The sequence below is a fragment of the Phyllobates terribilis genome, unplaced genomic scaffold (assembly GCF_046119375.1).
Source record: "Phyllobates terribilis strain yellow unplaced genomic scaffold, ASM4611937v1 Scaffold_3__8_contigs__length_932513732, whole genome shotgun sequence".
Taxonomy (NCBI): Eukaryota; Metazoa; Chordata; class Amphibia; order Anura; family Dendrobatidae; genus Phyllobates; species Phyllobates terribilis.
In genome coordinates, this window is record NW_027362763.1 from 108,003,092 (window position 1) to 108,018,848 (window position 15,757).

Below are 15,757 nucleotides of genomic sequence, written 5' to 3' on the forward strand. Positions count from 1 at the left end.
ATAGATAATAGATAGATAGATAATAGATAGATAATAGATAGATAGATAGATAATAGATAGATAGATGATAGATAGATAATAGATAGATAGATAGATAATAGATAGATAGATGATAGATAATAGATAGCTAATAGATAGATTGATAGATGATAGATAGATAATAGATAGATAGATAGATGATAGATAGATAATAGATATATAGATAATAGATAGATAATAGATAGACAGATAGATAATAGATAGATAATAGATAGATAGATGATAGATAGAAATAGAAAGAAAGAAGAAGAAAAGGAAAGAAAGAAAAATTGAAAAAATTCCAAAATTAATAAAACAACATTGAACTAAAAGCCTCCTTCTTACCTTATATTGTGATGTTTTGTTTCAGCTTCTCATCCACAATGACGCGTTTCACATCAATTCTATATTTATTCTTTATTCATCTTTCCTTGGACATTTCCTTGGCAGTAAAGACTCAAGATCTGGAAGGTTTTTTACATCCGTCTGTAAGTGATCATCATAAATTATTCCAGTAGAAGCTTTGTAAGGTTTGGTGCATCCTCCTGCTCATCCCTCCTGGGGCACCGTGCTCACCCTCAGTCCCCCAAATACCACTGTGGGCCGGTGGTTTAAGGCTATGTGCCCATGATGCAGAATTGAAGCAGAAAATTTCCGCAGCGTTCCTGCATGTTCTTGGCAGTAAAAATGCTTGCAGATTTTACACGCGTTTTTGACGCGTTTTTACATGTGGATTTGACTTTCTTTTTTCAAATGCATTGTGACCTCAAATCCGCATGCGGAAACGCACAGATAATGAACATGCTGCAGATTTTTCCCCAAGGAAAATCCGCTGTGGAAATTTCCGCAGCATGTGCACAGAACATGCAGATTTTCATTGGGGATCATGGGGTGCGGATTACCAAGCGTTTTGCAAGATTTTACGCTGCGGAAATTCCACATCAAAAACGCTTGAAAAACGCATAGTGGGCACGCAGCCTAAATGAAGAATTGGATTGCAAGGTTTGGTGGTGACAATATGGCAGTAATATCAGCATTATGTCAGCGTTTCACGTATTACTGGAGTCAGAACATTTTGGACATTTAATAGAGATAGTATCTATAATGTGTAAGGGAATATATTGGTATAATATTATATGGTGTTATTCAGTCGTTGGATGGTAGAATTAATGTAATACTAGATTGCAGTTTTATTTGGAAATGGAAAGGTATTGGTATTATGTATTTTGGCGATATATGTTAGTATTATTTTGGTACTATATGATATATATTGAGGTATTGTTTTGCATTATTATTGGGCTCCAAATAGTTGTATGACATGGGCATTGCGTGAAAGTATAAATTGCCCCTATAAGACAGTATTTGGGTATAAAGTTAACATGGAGTTTGAAATGGGGGAAATAGGACCCATTCTTGTGACCGGTGCAGGTCACAGCAGTAAGGTCCCTGTATTTTGACGCTTATCACGTTTCTAGTAAATAGGTGATAGATCTCGATTCTGGGAAAACCCCTTTGACTTATCTTGCTCTGCGTGTTTTTCGCCTGCAGAGAAAATGTTCTTGCATTCCTTGCATTTTTCAATACTTCCTCGAAATCGCGAAACGAGTATGCAAATTCATTTTTAGAAGAAATAAAAATAATTGTTTCTTTTTTTTTTTTTTGCAAAAAATAATATTTCATGTTTTTTTAATCTTTTGTTAAGCGCTTGGATATTGATTTGTGGATTGTCGGAGCCCCATTGATTTTATGCCCTAAGTCCTGGAATACCATATTAATATTCTATGATATATGTAATAAATATGTGAATACATACATGGAAAAATTTAACTTTTGTTTAGAATTTCAGGATCGAAAACCGTGGATTATTGGTTCGACAGAAACGTGCAGGTACGTAGATCTCTTAATGAATTTAGAGCATCTTACTCCACCGCACATATGATCAAGACTGGAGTGTAAAACATCAGTCTTGATGACTTAGGGCCTTAGTTTTTTTTAAGGCTCTCTGTATACTCCAGACATTGTTGTCAAAAATCACAGATTCATCGATGATTTGTAGCAAAGGGTTTGGCTTATACAATTATTCCAGGAGCTCCAACCATTTATGGGCCTCCTTTAGCCCCTAAATAGTCCATCCATGTTACCTTTATTCTGTTTTGATGATAATGGACGTTCACTGATTTATACAGCTCTCATTAAATGCAATGATTAGTTAGTAAGCAGTGAAGTAGTAGTGGAAACACAAATATATGATTTCACATTTAGTTTCATTTTTTTTCTACAATCCTCATGGGTGGGATTTCCAGCAGTAGGAACCACTCATAGGTTTTCCATGCACTGCTCATGGGTGGGGTTTATATCACTAAGGACCACCCATAGGTTTTCCCCTGGACTGCTCATGGGTGGGGTTTCCAGCACTAAGGCCTACCCATAAGTTTTCTCCTACACTGCTCAGGGTTGAACTTTCCAGCACTAACGACCACCCATATGTTTTATCCAGAACTGCTTTGAAATGGGATTACCTGATTTAAGGACCATGATCTAGGTTTTCTACTGCACTATTATATGGGGTTTCCAGCACTAATGATAGAAACCTAGATTTTCTCCTACACTGCTCAGGGGTGGGGTTTCCAACACTAAGGATCACCCCATCATTTTTTTTACCTGCACTGGTCAGGGGTGGAGTTTTTATCACTAATTATCACCCTGTGGATTTTCTCCTACACTCCTCAGATGTGAATGGGATTTGCAGCACTAAGGAGGTCCCCTTAAGTTTTCTCCTGCAATACTCATGGGTGGGGTTTCCAGCGCTAAGGACTACCCATAAGTTTTCTACTACACAATTCAGACGTGGGATTTCCAGCACTAAGGATCACCCCATAGATTTTATCCTGCACTGCTCCGGGGTGGAGTTTCTATCACTAATGATCACCCCACAGATTTTCTCCTGCAGTGTTCAGGGGTGAGGTTTCTAGTACTAAGGACCACCCCTAGGTTTCAACCTGCACTACTCAGGGATAGCGTTTCCAGCACTAAATATAACCCCTCGGTTTAACAATCGTTTTCAGTCCAGAATTTTGCTTAACTCTGTGTTGCATTTATTGTGTGCCCATATAAACTATTTGTGCTCTTACAGGCACTCCAACAAATTATGAGGTTGACATTGAAATAAGTTATCCAGATGTCGGAATGGAAAAAGGCATTACAGATTTCCTGAGGGCAAATATAAGCACCTTAAATCTGGGTAACACAACTAAATTATCAAGTTTGGATATTGCACCAGGTGAGTCCCATTGCTGCTCAGGTGAATGTGAGTTTATAAATGATACAATGTATTTACTGCTTAAAAAACATTCCCAAGATCCCTCCTAAATGTTGGGTTCCCATGTTTCAGTAGCGGGAAACATAAATGTCTCCAGTGCTCAAATTACTACAATCTGTACACCCGTATCTGCCAACAGTCTCGTGAGCTAAAAAAGGGATGGGGTGTGCATAAACCACTCTACCCCATTTTTGGCTTGAGTCATGGAATAACCAACAGTCTCCATATTGCCGGGTAAATCCCATAACCCAATACAAAAAAAAGTATACAAACTTGGCCAAAAAGTATCCCACTTTTTAAACATTGGTAACTGTAAATAATTAGCTTTGTGCAACCCTTAATTTCAACCAAAATTACACCACATTCACGGCTAGCACCACCAATGGCACCCAGGCTTGAACTTGTAATATCTGCTATTCATTATGCCCATCCTTAGATATATAATGTGGTTGTCAGCTTTTTTATATAGCTAGTACCAAAGTCTAACTGCTTGCAAAAGTCTAACTTCTTGCAACCTCTTGGATGCCGCTGTAAATTGTGACCGTAGCATCTAATCGGTTTGAAATGTGTGAAGGTTTCCCTTCCAGTTACAGTTCAACCATTGCATCATGATTGCAGGGTCCACCTCATGGCAATGGGGGGATCTAATAAAAGACACTGTATTTGCCATGTTTATGAAGTTGAGCCTGTGGTTGGGCTTCATACGAGAAAGGTAATTTTACAATACACTCCAGTATTCCAGTATTGCAATGTATTGTATCAAGTCATGAAGTCATCAACAAAAAATTATTGAAAAAAATATATATATTTTTTTTATCATAGAAAAGTTTATATCACTACACTTTTTCCAGAAGAGAAATAAAATCTGACAAATTAAAAAAAATACATAATTAGTATTGCAGTATAAGTACCTATCCAAATTAAAAAATATATTATAACATTTATCCCATATAATAAACAATGACATAAAAAACTGAAATTGCAGAATTCACTTCGGCTTCCCAAAAAGAGACTAAAAAGAGATCAGACAGATATCTGGACCCCAAAATAGTAATGATAAAAACTAGAGAACTGATACATCTCTATTGACCAAAAAAAAATAAGAAAAAATCTATAGCAAAAAGGAGCTCACTAGGACTCTGCCTCCTTAAGTCCGTTTAAACCTGCGGCCGGCCCTGACCACAATTACAGCATTCTACCTTGTCCATGTGACTTTTTTCTCTTTTTATATTTTTCAGGCTGCAATTTGAGTGGATCATTAGCTACGTGCCGTTGCAGCATGGGGTACGACTGTATTGGGACTCTGGGAGCATGTACAGACACTGAGTGTATATGTGTCACCACACTTCCGCTTCAAAAATACTGCATACGTAAGACGATCATCACATCCGTAATTTATGTAATTTATTATTTATTTTACCTGCTCCACATATTTCAACTGGCTAGAAGATAGTCGTCACAATCAGTGTCTTGGAATGAGGTTTTTATGATTTATATAATATGGAATCACTGGAAATTAAAGTTATGAAAGCATTGGAACTAGACTAAGGGGGATCTATGGCCAAACTCCGTGTAACTTTTCTTCTATAACTAATTTTTTTAATATATTTTACAGATTTTATTTTATTTCTTAAGGAGCGTTTGACAGTGACTATATCAGGTTAAAATAGCTTTTTTTTTACTTTTGAAAGACAGGAATGACCCTACATTGGCTCAAAAGTGTGAGGACCCCAATATCGCCTCATATCATAGACATGGGATTGAGCCGTGCATTGTGATTGACAGCTAAACTTTCAGTCATTGAGTGGAGTTAGACCTAAAGGTCAGTGCTGACTGTGTTATGATGGATTATGACTTCTGTCTTCGGAGAGCCTCATTGTTAGCATAACTCCTCTGACACCAAATCATATAACATGGCTGTTATTCTGGCCCGCCCTTGATAAGTATGACATGATGTGAGTGCATTTATCTATGAGTAACTTTAGTTGTATTTGCATAAACATAAATGATAATAGACAAGTGGCCTGCTGGAAAATATTCCCCACAACACAAGAGGGGATCACACAAAGGGACGAAGGGTTGTGAGGGACCTTTGTAAATTTTAGACAATTGCATGTGGTTCTACCTTCCTAAGATTGTAGAGTCACATACTCTACATTGGAGAAAAGTACTGGGACAAACGTCTTAGTCAATGGATTCATATTTTTTGTCCCATTGCCCCAGTGTATAACATCTGGCCCCATTGCTCCTGAAGTACAGTATGTTCTCCAGACCCCTCTCCCCCCAGGGTATAACATCGTTCCCCATAGTAAGGCAATGTATAACATCTGGCCCCATAGCCCCCAGTGTATAACATCCAGCCTCATTGCCCCAATGTGTAACAACTGGTTCATCGCCCCCAATGTATAACATCTGGCCCATCACCCCAGTGAATAACATCTGGCCCATCACCATAATAGAGAAAAGTACTGGGACAAATGTCTTAGTCAATGGAATCTTATTTTTTGTCCCATTGCCCCAGTATATAAAATCTGGCCCATCGCCCCAGTGAATAACATCTGGCCCATCTCCCCCAGTATATAACATCTGGCACATCGCTCCCGGTGTATAAAATACGGCCCATCGCCCCCAGTGAATAACATCTGGCCCATCGCCCCAGTGAATAACATCTGGCCCATCGCCCCAGTGAATAACATCTGGCCCATCGCCCCCACTGTATAACATCCGGCCCATCACCCCCCAGTATATAACATCTGGCACATCGCCCCCAGTGTATAAAATACGGCCCATCGCCCCCAGTGAATAACATCTGGCCCATCGCCCCCAGTGAAGAAGATCTGGCCCATCACCCCTAGTGAATAACATCCGGCCCCATCGCCCTCAGTGAATAACATCTGGCCCATCACCCCCAGTGAATAACATCTGGCCCATCGTCCCCAGTGAATAACATCCGGCCCCATCGCCCCCAGTGAATAACATCTGCCCCATCGTCCCCAGTGAATAACATCTGGCCCAATGTCCCCAGTGAATAATATTTGGCCCATCACCCCCAGTGTATAACATCTGGCACATCGCCCCCGGTGTATAAAATACGGCCCATCGCCCCCAGTGAATAACATCCGGCCCCATCGCCCTCAGTGAATAACATCTGGCCCATCGCCCCCAGTGAATAAGATCTGGCCCATCACCCCTAGTGAATAACATCCGGCCCCATCGCCCTCAGTGAATAACATCTGGCCCATCACCCCCAGTGAATAACATCTGGCCCATCGTCCCCAGTGAATAACATCCGGCCCCATCGCCCCCAGTGAATAACATCTGCCCCATCGTCCCCAGCGAATAACATCTGGCCCAATGTCCCCAGTGAATAACATTTGGCCCATCACCCCCAGTATATAACATCTGGCACATCGCCCCCGGTGTATAAAATACGGCCCATCGCCCCCAGTGAATAACATCCGGCCCCATCGCCCCCAGTGAATAACATCCGGCCCCATCGCCCCCAGTGAATAACATCTGGCCCATCGCCCCCAGTGAATAACATCCGGCCCCATCGCCCCCAGTGAATAACATCTGGCCCATCGCCCCCAGTGAATAACATCCGGCCCCATCGCCCCCAGTGAATAACATCTGGCCCATCGCCCCCAGTGAATAACATCCGGCCCCATCGCCCCCAGTGAATAACATCCGGCCCCATCGCCCCCAGTGAATAACATCTGGCCCATCGCCCCCAGTGAATAACATCTGGCCCATCGCCCCCAGTGAATAACATCTGGCCCCATCGCCCCCAGTGAATAACATCTGGCCCCATCGCCCTCAGTGAATAACATCTGGCCCATCGCCCCCAGTGAATAACATTCAGCCCCATCGCCCCCAGTGAATAACATCCGGCCCCATCGCCCCCAGTGAATAACATCCGGCCCCATCGCCCCCAGTGAATAACATCCGGCCCCATCGCCCCCAGTGAATAACATCTGGCCCATCGCCCTCAGTGAATAACATCTGGCCCATCGCCCCCAGTGAATAACATTCAGCCCCATCGCCCTCAGTGAATAACATCCGGCCCCATCACCCCCAGCGTATAACATCCGGACCCATCACCCCCAGCGTATAACATCCGGCCCCCCGCCATGCTGTCTGTCTTTACTAAAGTGACATAATGTCCAGTGGTGCAGAGCTCACCGGTTACCTGCGCTATCCTGTAATAGGAGTCACCGGGGTAACAAGTTCATTCATGACATTTCTTCCTCATAAATCTTCTCCCATCACCTGTGAGTGATATTATTAAGAAGTGAAAGGAACCGCAGTAACTCAGCCACGGCGTTGAGGGTAGAAAAGTCACCAAAGCTCTGCTGACCCCACAACTGCAGAGTCCAGACCTCCTCTGGTATTAACATCAGCACAGACACTGCGCCCGCGCCAGGAGCTTCATGGCCGAGCAGCTGCATGCATGTACATCACCAAGCACAATGCCGATGGTGATGGTGTAAAGCCGCCACCACTGGACTCTAGAGGAGACGTATTCTGTGCAGTGACGGCTCACACTTCTCTATCTTTCAACTGATGGACGAGTCTGGGTTTGGTGAATGCCAAGAAAATATTACCCCCTGACTGCATTATGCTGTGTGGACAGTTTGGTGGAGGAGGATAATGCTATGGGATTGTGAACCCAGCCTCTCCTCAACATCAGGATCTGACAAATGCTCTTCTGGATGAAGGGGAACAAATTTCCACAGATGCCTCTAAAATCTTCTAGAAATCCTTCCCAGAAGAGTGGAAGATGTTATAACTCCAATGGCTATAGATGTAGAATGCGAGGTAAAAAAAAAGCCCCAGGTGTAATGTGGAAGGGGCACATACTTTTCTCCATACATTGTATTTTAAAGAGGATGTCCACTTATCAAATATTTTACTGGCTCTTTTCAGGCATACAGATCAGGCTTAGTTAAGTAACGAGTTTACCAGCCCTCATAAATTATGGTATATAACCAAAAATAAAAATATAGCCTCACTGCAGTAAAAAGATAGCAACGCTTGTAAAAAAAAATAGAGGGTACTTGTGACGCGCCCCCTGGGCCTGTGCTGTGCAGGGGATACCCGGAGCCGGATCGCTGGGGGTTGTAGTCTCAGTGTGGCGGTGACCCGGTCCGTGCCCAGGGCGGTCAAACCAGTGGCAGTCTTAGGTAATAACAAATGTCCGACTACGCCACCCGTGGATTGCGGTCAGTGGGGACCGCCGCTGCTCTGCAGACCGCTGAGGCTGATGTTGTTTGCGCAGCCAAGTATGGGATAACTCCCCACGGGAGAAGTATTGCCTCAGGGCAGCTAATGTGGAAGATGGGAGTGATGGTGTGAGCGTCCCAGTACTAATGGTGCTGGTGCGGCGAAGAATCACAGAGACATGTGGTTCCAATTTCCAATGCTTTACTCACAGTTCTTTACTGGTCCTAGTCACCTCGGTACTGGCGGTGACTGCCCAAGCCGTGCTGCGTCCACCAGGCAAGGGGCTCGACCAACTTCCAGGCAATTCCAGAGCGTGGCACAGGGCTCCCTTCTCTTCCTTTCTCTGGCCGTCCCCACCAGTGACCCACCTTTGTCCAGCTCCCTCAGGCCTTCTGTTGGCGAAACCTATCTCCGTTTTCCCTGACCCTATACGGTATGCCTTTCGGGTGGATGTAGTGAGGGGTCGCACCAAGCTGTGGTCACAACCTCCCGTCTTTGGCTGAGGAATCTGTTGCCTCCACCAATTTAGGTTCCGGTACCCTGTTCTGCCAACCCGTCACCCACAATCTCCTGGGTCCTTAGGGTTCCTTCTGCCTCCGTGTCTCTGGGCTTCTCTTGGTGTTCTGTTCCTTTCTTCCTTTCCTTTCTGTTCCTGTCTTTTCTGCTGGCTCTGGCCTCACAGGCTAGGCCCGCCTCCGGAGCAAAGCTCCACAGAGGCCCTGCTCTGTCACTTCCTCTCCCAGACTGCACTGATCTAAGATGGTGGCCACCTTTTATACCTCCCTCTATGTGTGAGCCCAGGTGACTTGCAACCAATGGGCTCCTACATATGCCCAGAGACCCAACCCCTATCTGCTCCTACACCACTGGGTTTTCCTTCCCCTCCCCACTCCAGCCAGGGACAGAAGCTGTCGTGCCTGCACTTCTGTGGGAGCATCATTGAGCTGTCCCTCGGAAATGGGGTGTGTGTGGTGCATGCAGCCTACCGAGCCCTGGTCCATACTCCATCCTTACCTGGGAGTGGAATATCACACCTCTGGTTTGAGGTGCAATACCCCTGTAGCAGCCGAGCCCTCGGGGTGCTACACTTGCTTAACATTTATTTGATCAAAAAAGCATAAAAGCCATCCGAGCGCGACAAGGTGTAGGACGGCTCCTGACTAGTTATGTTTTCCTCCCCCAACCCCTCCTGGGGGCGCACCATTATATACTCAGCTTTCCATTCACAGGTTTTAATCACAGCTAGGCTCCGGTCCTGCTCTGCCCCCGTCTATTTTGAGGCCTGGTTGGCACATGTCAGGCCTTGCTCCTGCTCTGCCCCGGTCTATTTTGAGGCCTGGTTGGCACATGTCAGGCCTTGGTCCTCCTCTGCTCCCGTCTATTTTGAGGCCTGGTTGGCACATGTCAGGCTCCGGTCCTGCTCTGCCACGTCTATTTTGAGGCCTGGTTGGCACATGTCAGGCTCCGGTCCTGCTCTGCCCCCGTCTATTTTAAGGCCTGGTTGGCACATGTCAGGCTCCGGTCCTGCTCTGCCCCCGTCTATTTTGAGCCATGCTTGGTACATGTCAGGCATTGGTCCTGCTCTGCCTCTGTCTATTTTGAGCCCTGGTTGGCACATGTCAGGCATTGGTCCTGCTCTGCCCCCATCTATTTTGAGGCCTGGTTGGCACATGTCAGGCTCCGGTTCTGCTCTGCTCAGGTCTATTTTGAGGCCTGTTTGGCACATGTCAGGCTCCAGTCCTGCTCTGCCCCTGTCTATTTTGAGGCCTGGTTGGCACATGTCAGGCATTGGTCCTGCTCTGCCCCCGTCTATTTTGAGGCCTGGCTGGCACTTGTCAGGCATTGGTCCTGCTCTGCCCCCGTCTATTTTGAGGCCTGGTTGGCACATGTCAAGCCTTGGTCCTGCTCTGCCCCCGTCTATTTTGAGGCCTGATTGGCACATGTCAGGCATTGGTCCTGCTCTGCCCCCGTCTATTTTGAGGCCTGGTTGGCACATGTCAGGCATTTTTCCTGCTTTGCCCCCGTCTATTTTGAGGCCTGGTTGGCACATGTCAGGCATTGGTCCTGCTCTGCCCCCGTCTATTTTGAGGCCTGATTGGCACATGTCAGGCATTGGTCCTGCTCTGCCCCCATCTATTTTGAGGCCTGGTTGGCACATGTCAGGCATTGGTCCTGCTCTGCCCCCATGTATTTTGAGGCCTGGTTGGCACATGTCAGGCCTTGGTCCTGCTCTGCCTCCGTCTATTTTGAGGCCGGGTTGGCACATGTCAGGCCTTGGTCCTGCTCTGCCCCCATCTATTTTGAGGCCTGGTTGGCACATGTCAGGCATTGGTCCTGCTCTGCCCCCATCTATCTTGAGGCCTGGTTGGCACATGTCAGGCATTGGTCTTGCTCTGCTCCCATCTAATTTGAGCCCTAGTTGGCACATGTCAGGCATTGGTCCTGCTCTGCCCCCGTCTATTTTGAGGCCTGGTTGGCACATGTCAGGCATTTGTCCTGCTGTGCCCCCGTCTATTTTGAGGCCTGGTTGGCACATGTCAGGCATTGGTCCTGCTCTGCCCCCATTTATTTTGAGGCCTGGTTGGCACATGTCAGGCATTGGTCTTGCTCTGCCCCCGTCCATTTTGGGCCCTGATTGGCACATGTCAGGCATTGGTCCTGCTCTGCCTCTGTCTATTTTGAGCCCTGGTTGGCACATGTCAGGCATTGGTCCTGCTCTGCCCCCGTCTATTTTGAGGCCTGGTTGGCACATGTCAGGCCTTGGTCCTGCTCTGCCCCCGTCTATTTTGAGGCCTAGTTGGCACATGTCAGGCATTGGTCCTGCTCTGCCTCTGTCTATTTTGAGCCCTGGTTGGCACATGTCAGGCCTTGGTCCTGCTCTGCCCCCGTCTATTTTGAGACCTGGTTGGCACATGTCAGGCCTTGGTCCTGCTCTGCCCCCGTCTATTTTGAGGCCTGGTTGGCACATATCAGGCATTGGTCCTGCTCTGCCCCCATTTATTTTGAGGCCTGGTTGGCACATGTCAGGCATTGGTCTTGCTCTGCCCCCATCCATTTTGGGCCCTGATTGGCACATGTCAGGCATTGGTCCTGCTCTGCCTCTGTCTATTTTGAGCCCTGGTTGGCACATGTCAGTCATTGGTCCTGCTCTGCCCCCATCCATTTTGAGGCCTGGTTGGCACATGTCAGGCATTGGTCCTGCTGTGCCCCCATCTATTTTGAGGCCTGGTTGGCACATGTCAGGCCTTGGTCCTGCTCTGCCCCCATCTATTTTGAGGCCTGGTTGGCACATGTCAGGCATTGGTCCTGCTCTGCCCCCGTCTATTTTGAGGCCTGGTTGGCACATGTCAGGCCTTGTTCCTGCTCTGCCCCCGTCTATTTTGAGGCCTGGTTGGCACATGTCAGGCATTGGTCCTTCTCTGCCCCGTCTATTTTGTGGCCTGGTTGGCACATGTCAGGCCTTGGTCCTGCTCTGCCCCCGTCTATTTTGAAGCCTGATTGGCACATGTCAGGCATTCGTCCTGCTCTGTCCCCGTCTATTTTGAGGCCTGGTTGGCACATGTCAGGCATTGGTCCTGCTCTGCCCCCGTCTATTTTGAGGCCTAGTTGACACATGTCAGGCATTGGTCCTGCTCTGTCTATTTTGAGCCCTGGTTGGCACATGTCAGGCCTTGGTCCTGCTCTGTCCCCATCTATTTTGAGGCCTGGTTGGCACATGTCAGGCCTTGGTCCTGCTCTGCCCCCTTCTATTTTGAGGTCTGGTTGGCACATGTCAGGCATTGGTCCTGCTCTGTCCCCATCTATTTTGAGGCCTGGTTGGCCCATGTCAGGCATTGGTCCTGCTCTGCCCCCGTCTATTTTGAGGCCTAGTTGGCACATGTCAGGCATTGGTCCTGCTCTGCCTCTGTCTATTTTGAGCCCTGGTTGGCACATGTCAGGCCTTGGTCCTGCTCTGCCCCCGTCTATTTTGTGACCTGGTTGGCACATGTCAGGCCTTGGTCCTGCTCTGCCCCCGTCTATTTTGAGGCCTGGTTGGCACATATCAGGCATTGGTCCTGCTCTGCCCCCATTTATTTTGAGGCCTGGTTGGCACATGTCAGGCATTGGTCTTGCTCTGCCCCCATCCATTTTGGGCCCTGATTGGCACATGTCAGGCATTGGTCCTGCTCTGCCTCTGTCTATTTTGAGCCCTGGTTGGCACATGTCAGTCATTGGTCCTGCTCTGCCCCCATCCATTTTGAGGCCTGGTTGGCACATGTCAGGCATTGGTCCTGCTGTGCCCCCATCTATTTTGAGGCCTGGTTGGCACATGTCAGGCCTTGGTCCTGCTCTACCCCCATCTATTTTGAGGCCTGGTTGGCACATGTCAGGCATTGGTCCTGCTCTGCCCCCGTCTATTTTGAGGCCTGGTTGGCACATGTCAGGCCTTGTTCCTGCTCTGCCCCCATCTATTTTGAGGCCTGGTTGGCACATGTCAGGCATTGGTCCTTCTCTGCCCCGTCTATTTTGTGGCCTGGTTCGCACATGTCAGGCCTTGGTCCTGCTCTGCCCCCGTCTATTTTGAAGCCTGATTGGCACATGTCAGGCATTCGTCCTGCTCTGTCCCCATCTATTTTGAGGCCTGGTTGGCACATGTCAGACATTGGTCCTGCTCTGCCCCCGTCTATTTTGAGGCCTAGTTGACACATGTCAGGCATTGGTCCTGCTCTGCTCTGTCTATTTTGAGCCCTGGTTGGCACATGTCAGGCCTTGGTCCTGCTCTGCCCCCATCTATTTTGAGGCCTGGTTGGCACATGTCAGGCATTGGTCCTGCTCTGCCCCCATCTATTTTGAGGCCTGGTTGGCACATGTCAGGCATTGGTCCTGCTCTGCCCCCATCTATTTTGAGGCCTGGTTGGCACATGTCAGGCATTGGTCCTGCTGTGCCCCCATCTATTTTGAGGCCTGGTTGGCACATGTCAGGCCTTGGTCCTGCTCTGCCCCCGTCTATTTTGAGGCCTGGTTGGCACATGTCAGGCGTTGGTCCTGCTCTGCCCCCGTCTATTTTGAGGCCTGGTTGGCACATGTCAGGCCTTGGTCCTGCTCTGCCCCCTCTATTTTGAGGTCTGGTTGGCACATGTCAGGCATTGGTCCTGCTCTGTCCCCATCTATTTTGAGGCCTGGTTGGCCCAAGTCAGGCATTGGTCCTGCTCTGCCCCCGTCTATTTTGAGGCCTAGTTGGCACATGTCAGGAATTGGTCCTGCTCTGCCTCTGTCTATTTTGAGCCCTGGTTGGCACATGTCAGGCCTTGGTCCTGCTCTCCCCCCGTCTATTTTGAGGCCTGGTTGGCACATATCAGGCATTGGTCCTGCTCTGCCCCCATTTATTTTGAGACCTGGTTGGCACATGTCAGGCATTGGTCTTGCTCTGCCCCCATCCATTTTGGGCCCTGATTGGCACATGTCAGGCATTGGTCCTGCTCTGCCTCTGTCTATTTTGAGCCCTGGTTGGCACATGTCAGTCATTGGTCCTGCTCTGCCCCCATCTATTTTGAGGCCTGGTTGGCACATGTCAGGCCTTGGTCCTGCTCTGCCCCCGTCTATTTTGAGGCCTGGTTGGCACATGTCAGGCATTAGACCTGCTCTGCCCCCGTCTATTTTGAGGCCTGGTTGGCACATGTCAGGCATTGGTCCTGCTCTGCCCCTGCCTATTTTGAGCCCTCCTTGGCACATGTCAGGCATTGGTCCTGCTCTGCCTCTGTCTATTTTGAGCCCTGGTTGCCACATGTCAGGCATTTGTCCTGCTCTGCCCCCATCTATTTTGAGGCCTGGTTGGCACATGTCAGGCATTGGTCCTGCTCTACCCCCATCTATTTTGAGGCCTGGTTGGCACATGTCAGGCATTGGTCCTGCTCTGCTCCCGTCTATTTTGAGCCCTCCTTGGCACATGTCAGGCATTGGTCCTGCTCTTCCCCCGTCTATTTTGAGGCCTGGTTGGCACATGTCAGGCATTGGTTTTGTTCTGCCCCCATCTATTTTGAGGCCTGGTTGGCACATGTCAGGCATTGGTCCTGCTCTTCCCCCGTCTATTTTGAGGCCTGGTTGGCACATGTCAGGCATTGGTCTTGGTCTGCCCCCATCTATTTTGAGGCCTGGTTGGCACATGTCAAGCATTGGTCTTTGTCTGCCCCCATCTATTTTGAGGCCTGGTTGGCACATGTCAGGCATTGGTTTTGTTCTGCCCCCATCTATTTTGAGGCCTGGTTGGCACATGTCAGGCATTGGTCTTGGTCTGTCCCCATCTATTTTGAGGCCTGGTTGGCACATGTCAAGCATTGGTCTTGGTCTGCCCCCATCTATTTTGAGGCCTCGTTGGCACATGTCAGGCATTTGTCCTGCTCTGCCCCCATCTATTTTGAGGCCTGGTTGGCACATGTCAGGCATTGGTCCTGCTCTACCCCCATCTATTTTGAGGCCTGGTTGGCACATGTCAGGCATTGGTCCTGCTCTGCTCCCGTCTATTTTGAGCCCTCCTTGGCACATGTCAGGCATTGGTCCTGCTCTTCCCCCGTCTATTTTGAGGCCTGGTTGGCACATGTCAGGCATTGGTTTTGTTCTGCCCCCATCTATTTTGAGGCCTGGTTGGCACATGTCAGGCATTGGTCCTGCTCTTCCCCCGTCTATTTTGAGGCCTGGTTGGCACATGTCAGGCATTGGTCTTGGTCTGCCCCCATCTATTTTGAGGCCTGGTTGGCACATGTCAAGCATTGGTCTTTGTCTGCCCCCATCTATTTTGAGGCCTGGTTGGCACATGTCAGGCATTGGTTTTGTTCTGCCCCCATCTATTTTGAGGCCTGGTTGGCACATGTCAGGCATTGGTCTTGGTCTGTCCCCATCTATTTTGAGGCCTGGTTGGCACATGTCAAGCATTGGTCTTGGTCTGCCCCCATCTATTTTGAGGCCTGGTTGGCACATGTCAGGCATTGGTTTTGTTCTGCCCCCATCTATTTTGAGGCCTGGTTGGCACATGTCAGGCATTGGTCTTGTTCTGCCCCCATCTATTTTGAGGCCTGGTTAGTGAAGTGAGTAGCTAGAGTCAGAAATAATTCTGTTTTGTTTCACTTTATCACAATGGAATGGCTTTTATGCTTTTTTGATGAAGAATTTTTTTTTAAATAAGCATCCTATGTTTTTTACACGTGTTACTATCTATAGTAT

General features: G+C 48.0%; 1 protein-coding gene across 1 annotated transcript in view; it reads left to right on the plus strand.

Annotated features, from left to right (window-relative positions):
• The first annotated feature begins 401 nt into the window (after window positions 1-401).
• The window catches only part of LOC141258482 (adhesion G protein-coupled receptor F5-like), a 108,481-nt gene continuing 93,125 nt past the window's right edge, over window positions 402-15,757 (plus strand). The window contains exons 1-4 of the mRNA XM_073673475.1: window positions 402-506; window positions 1,857-1,905; window positions 3,152-3,298; window positions 4,576-4,707. Of these exons, the coding sequence (XP_073529576.1) occupies window positions 402-506; window positions 1,857-1,905; window positions 3,152-3,298; window positions 4,576-4,707 (433 nt within the window). The remainder of the gene's footprint in view (window positions 507-1,856; window positions 1,906-3,151; window positions 3,299-4,575; window positions 4,708-15,757) is intronic.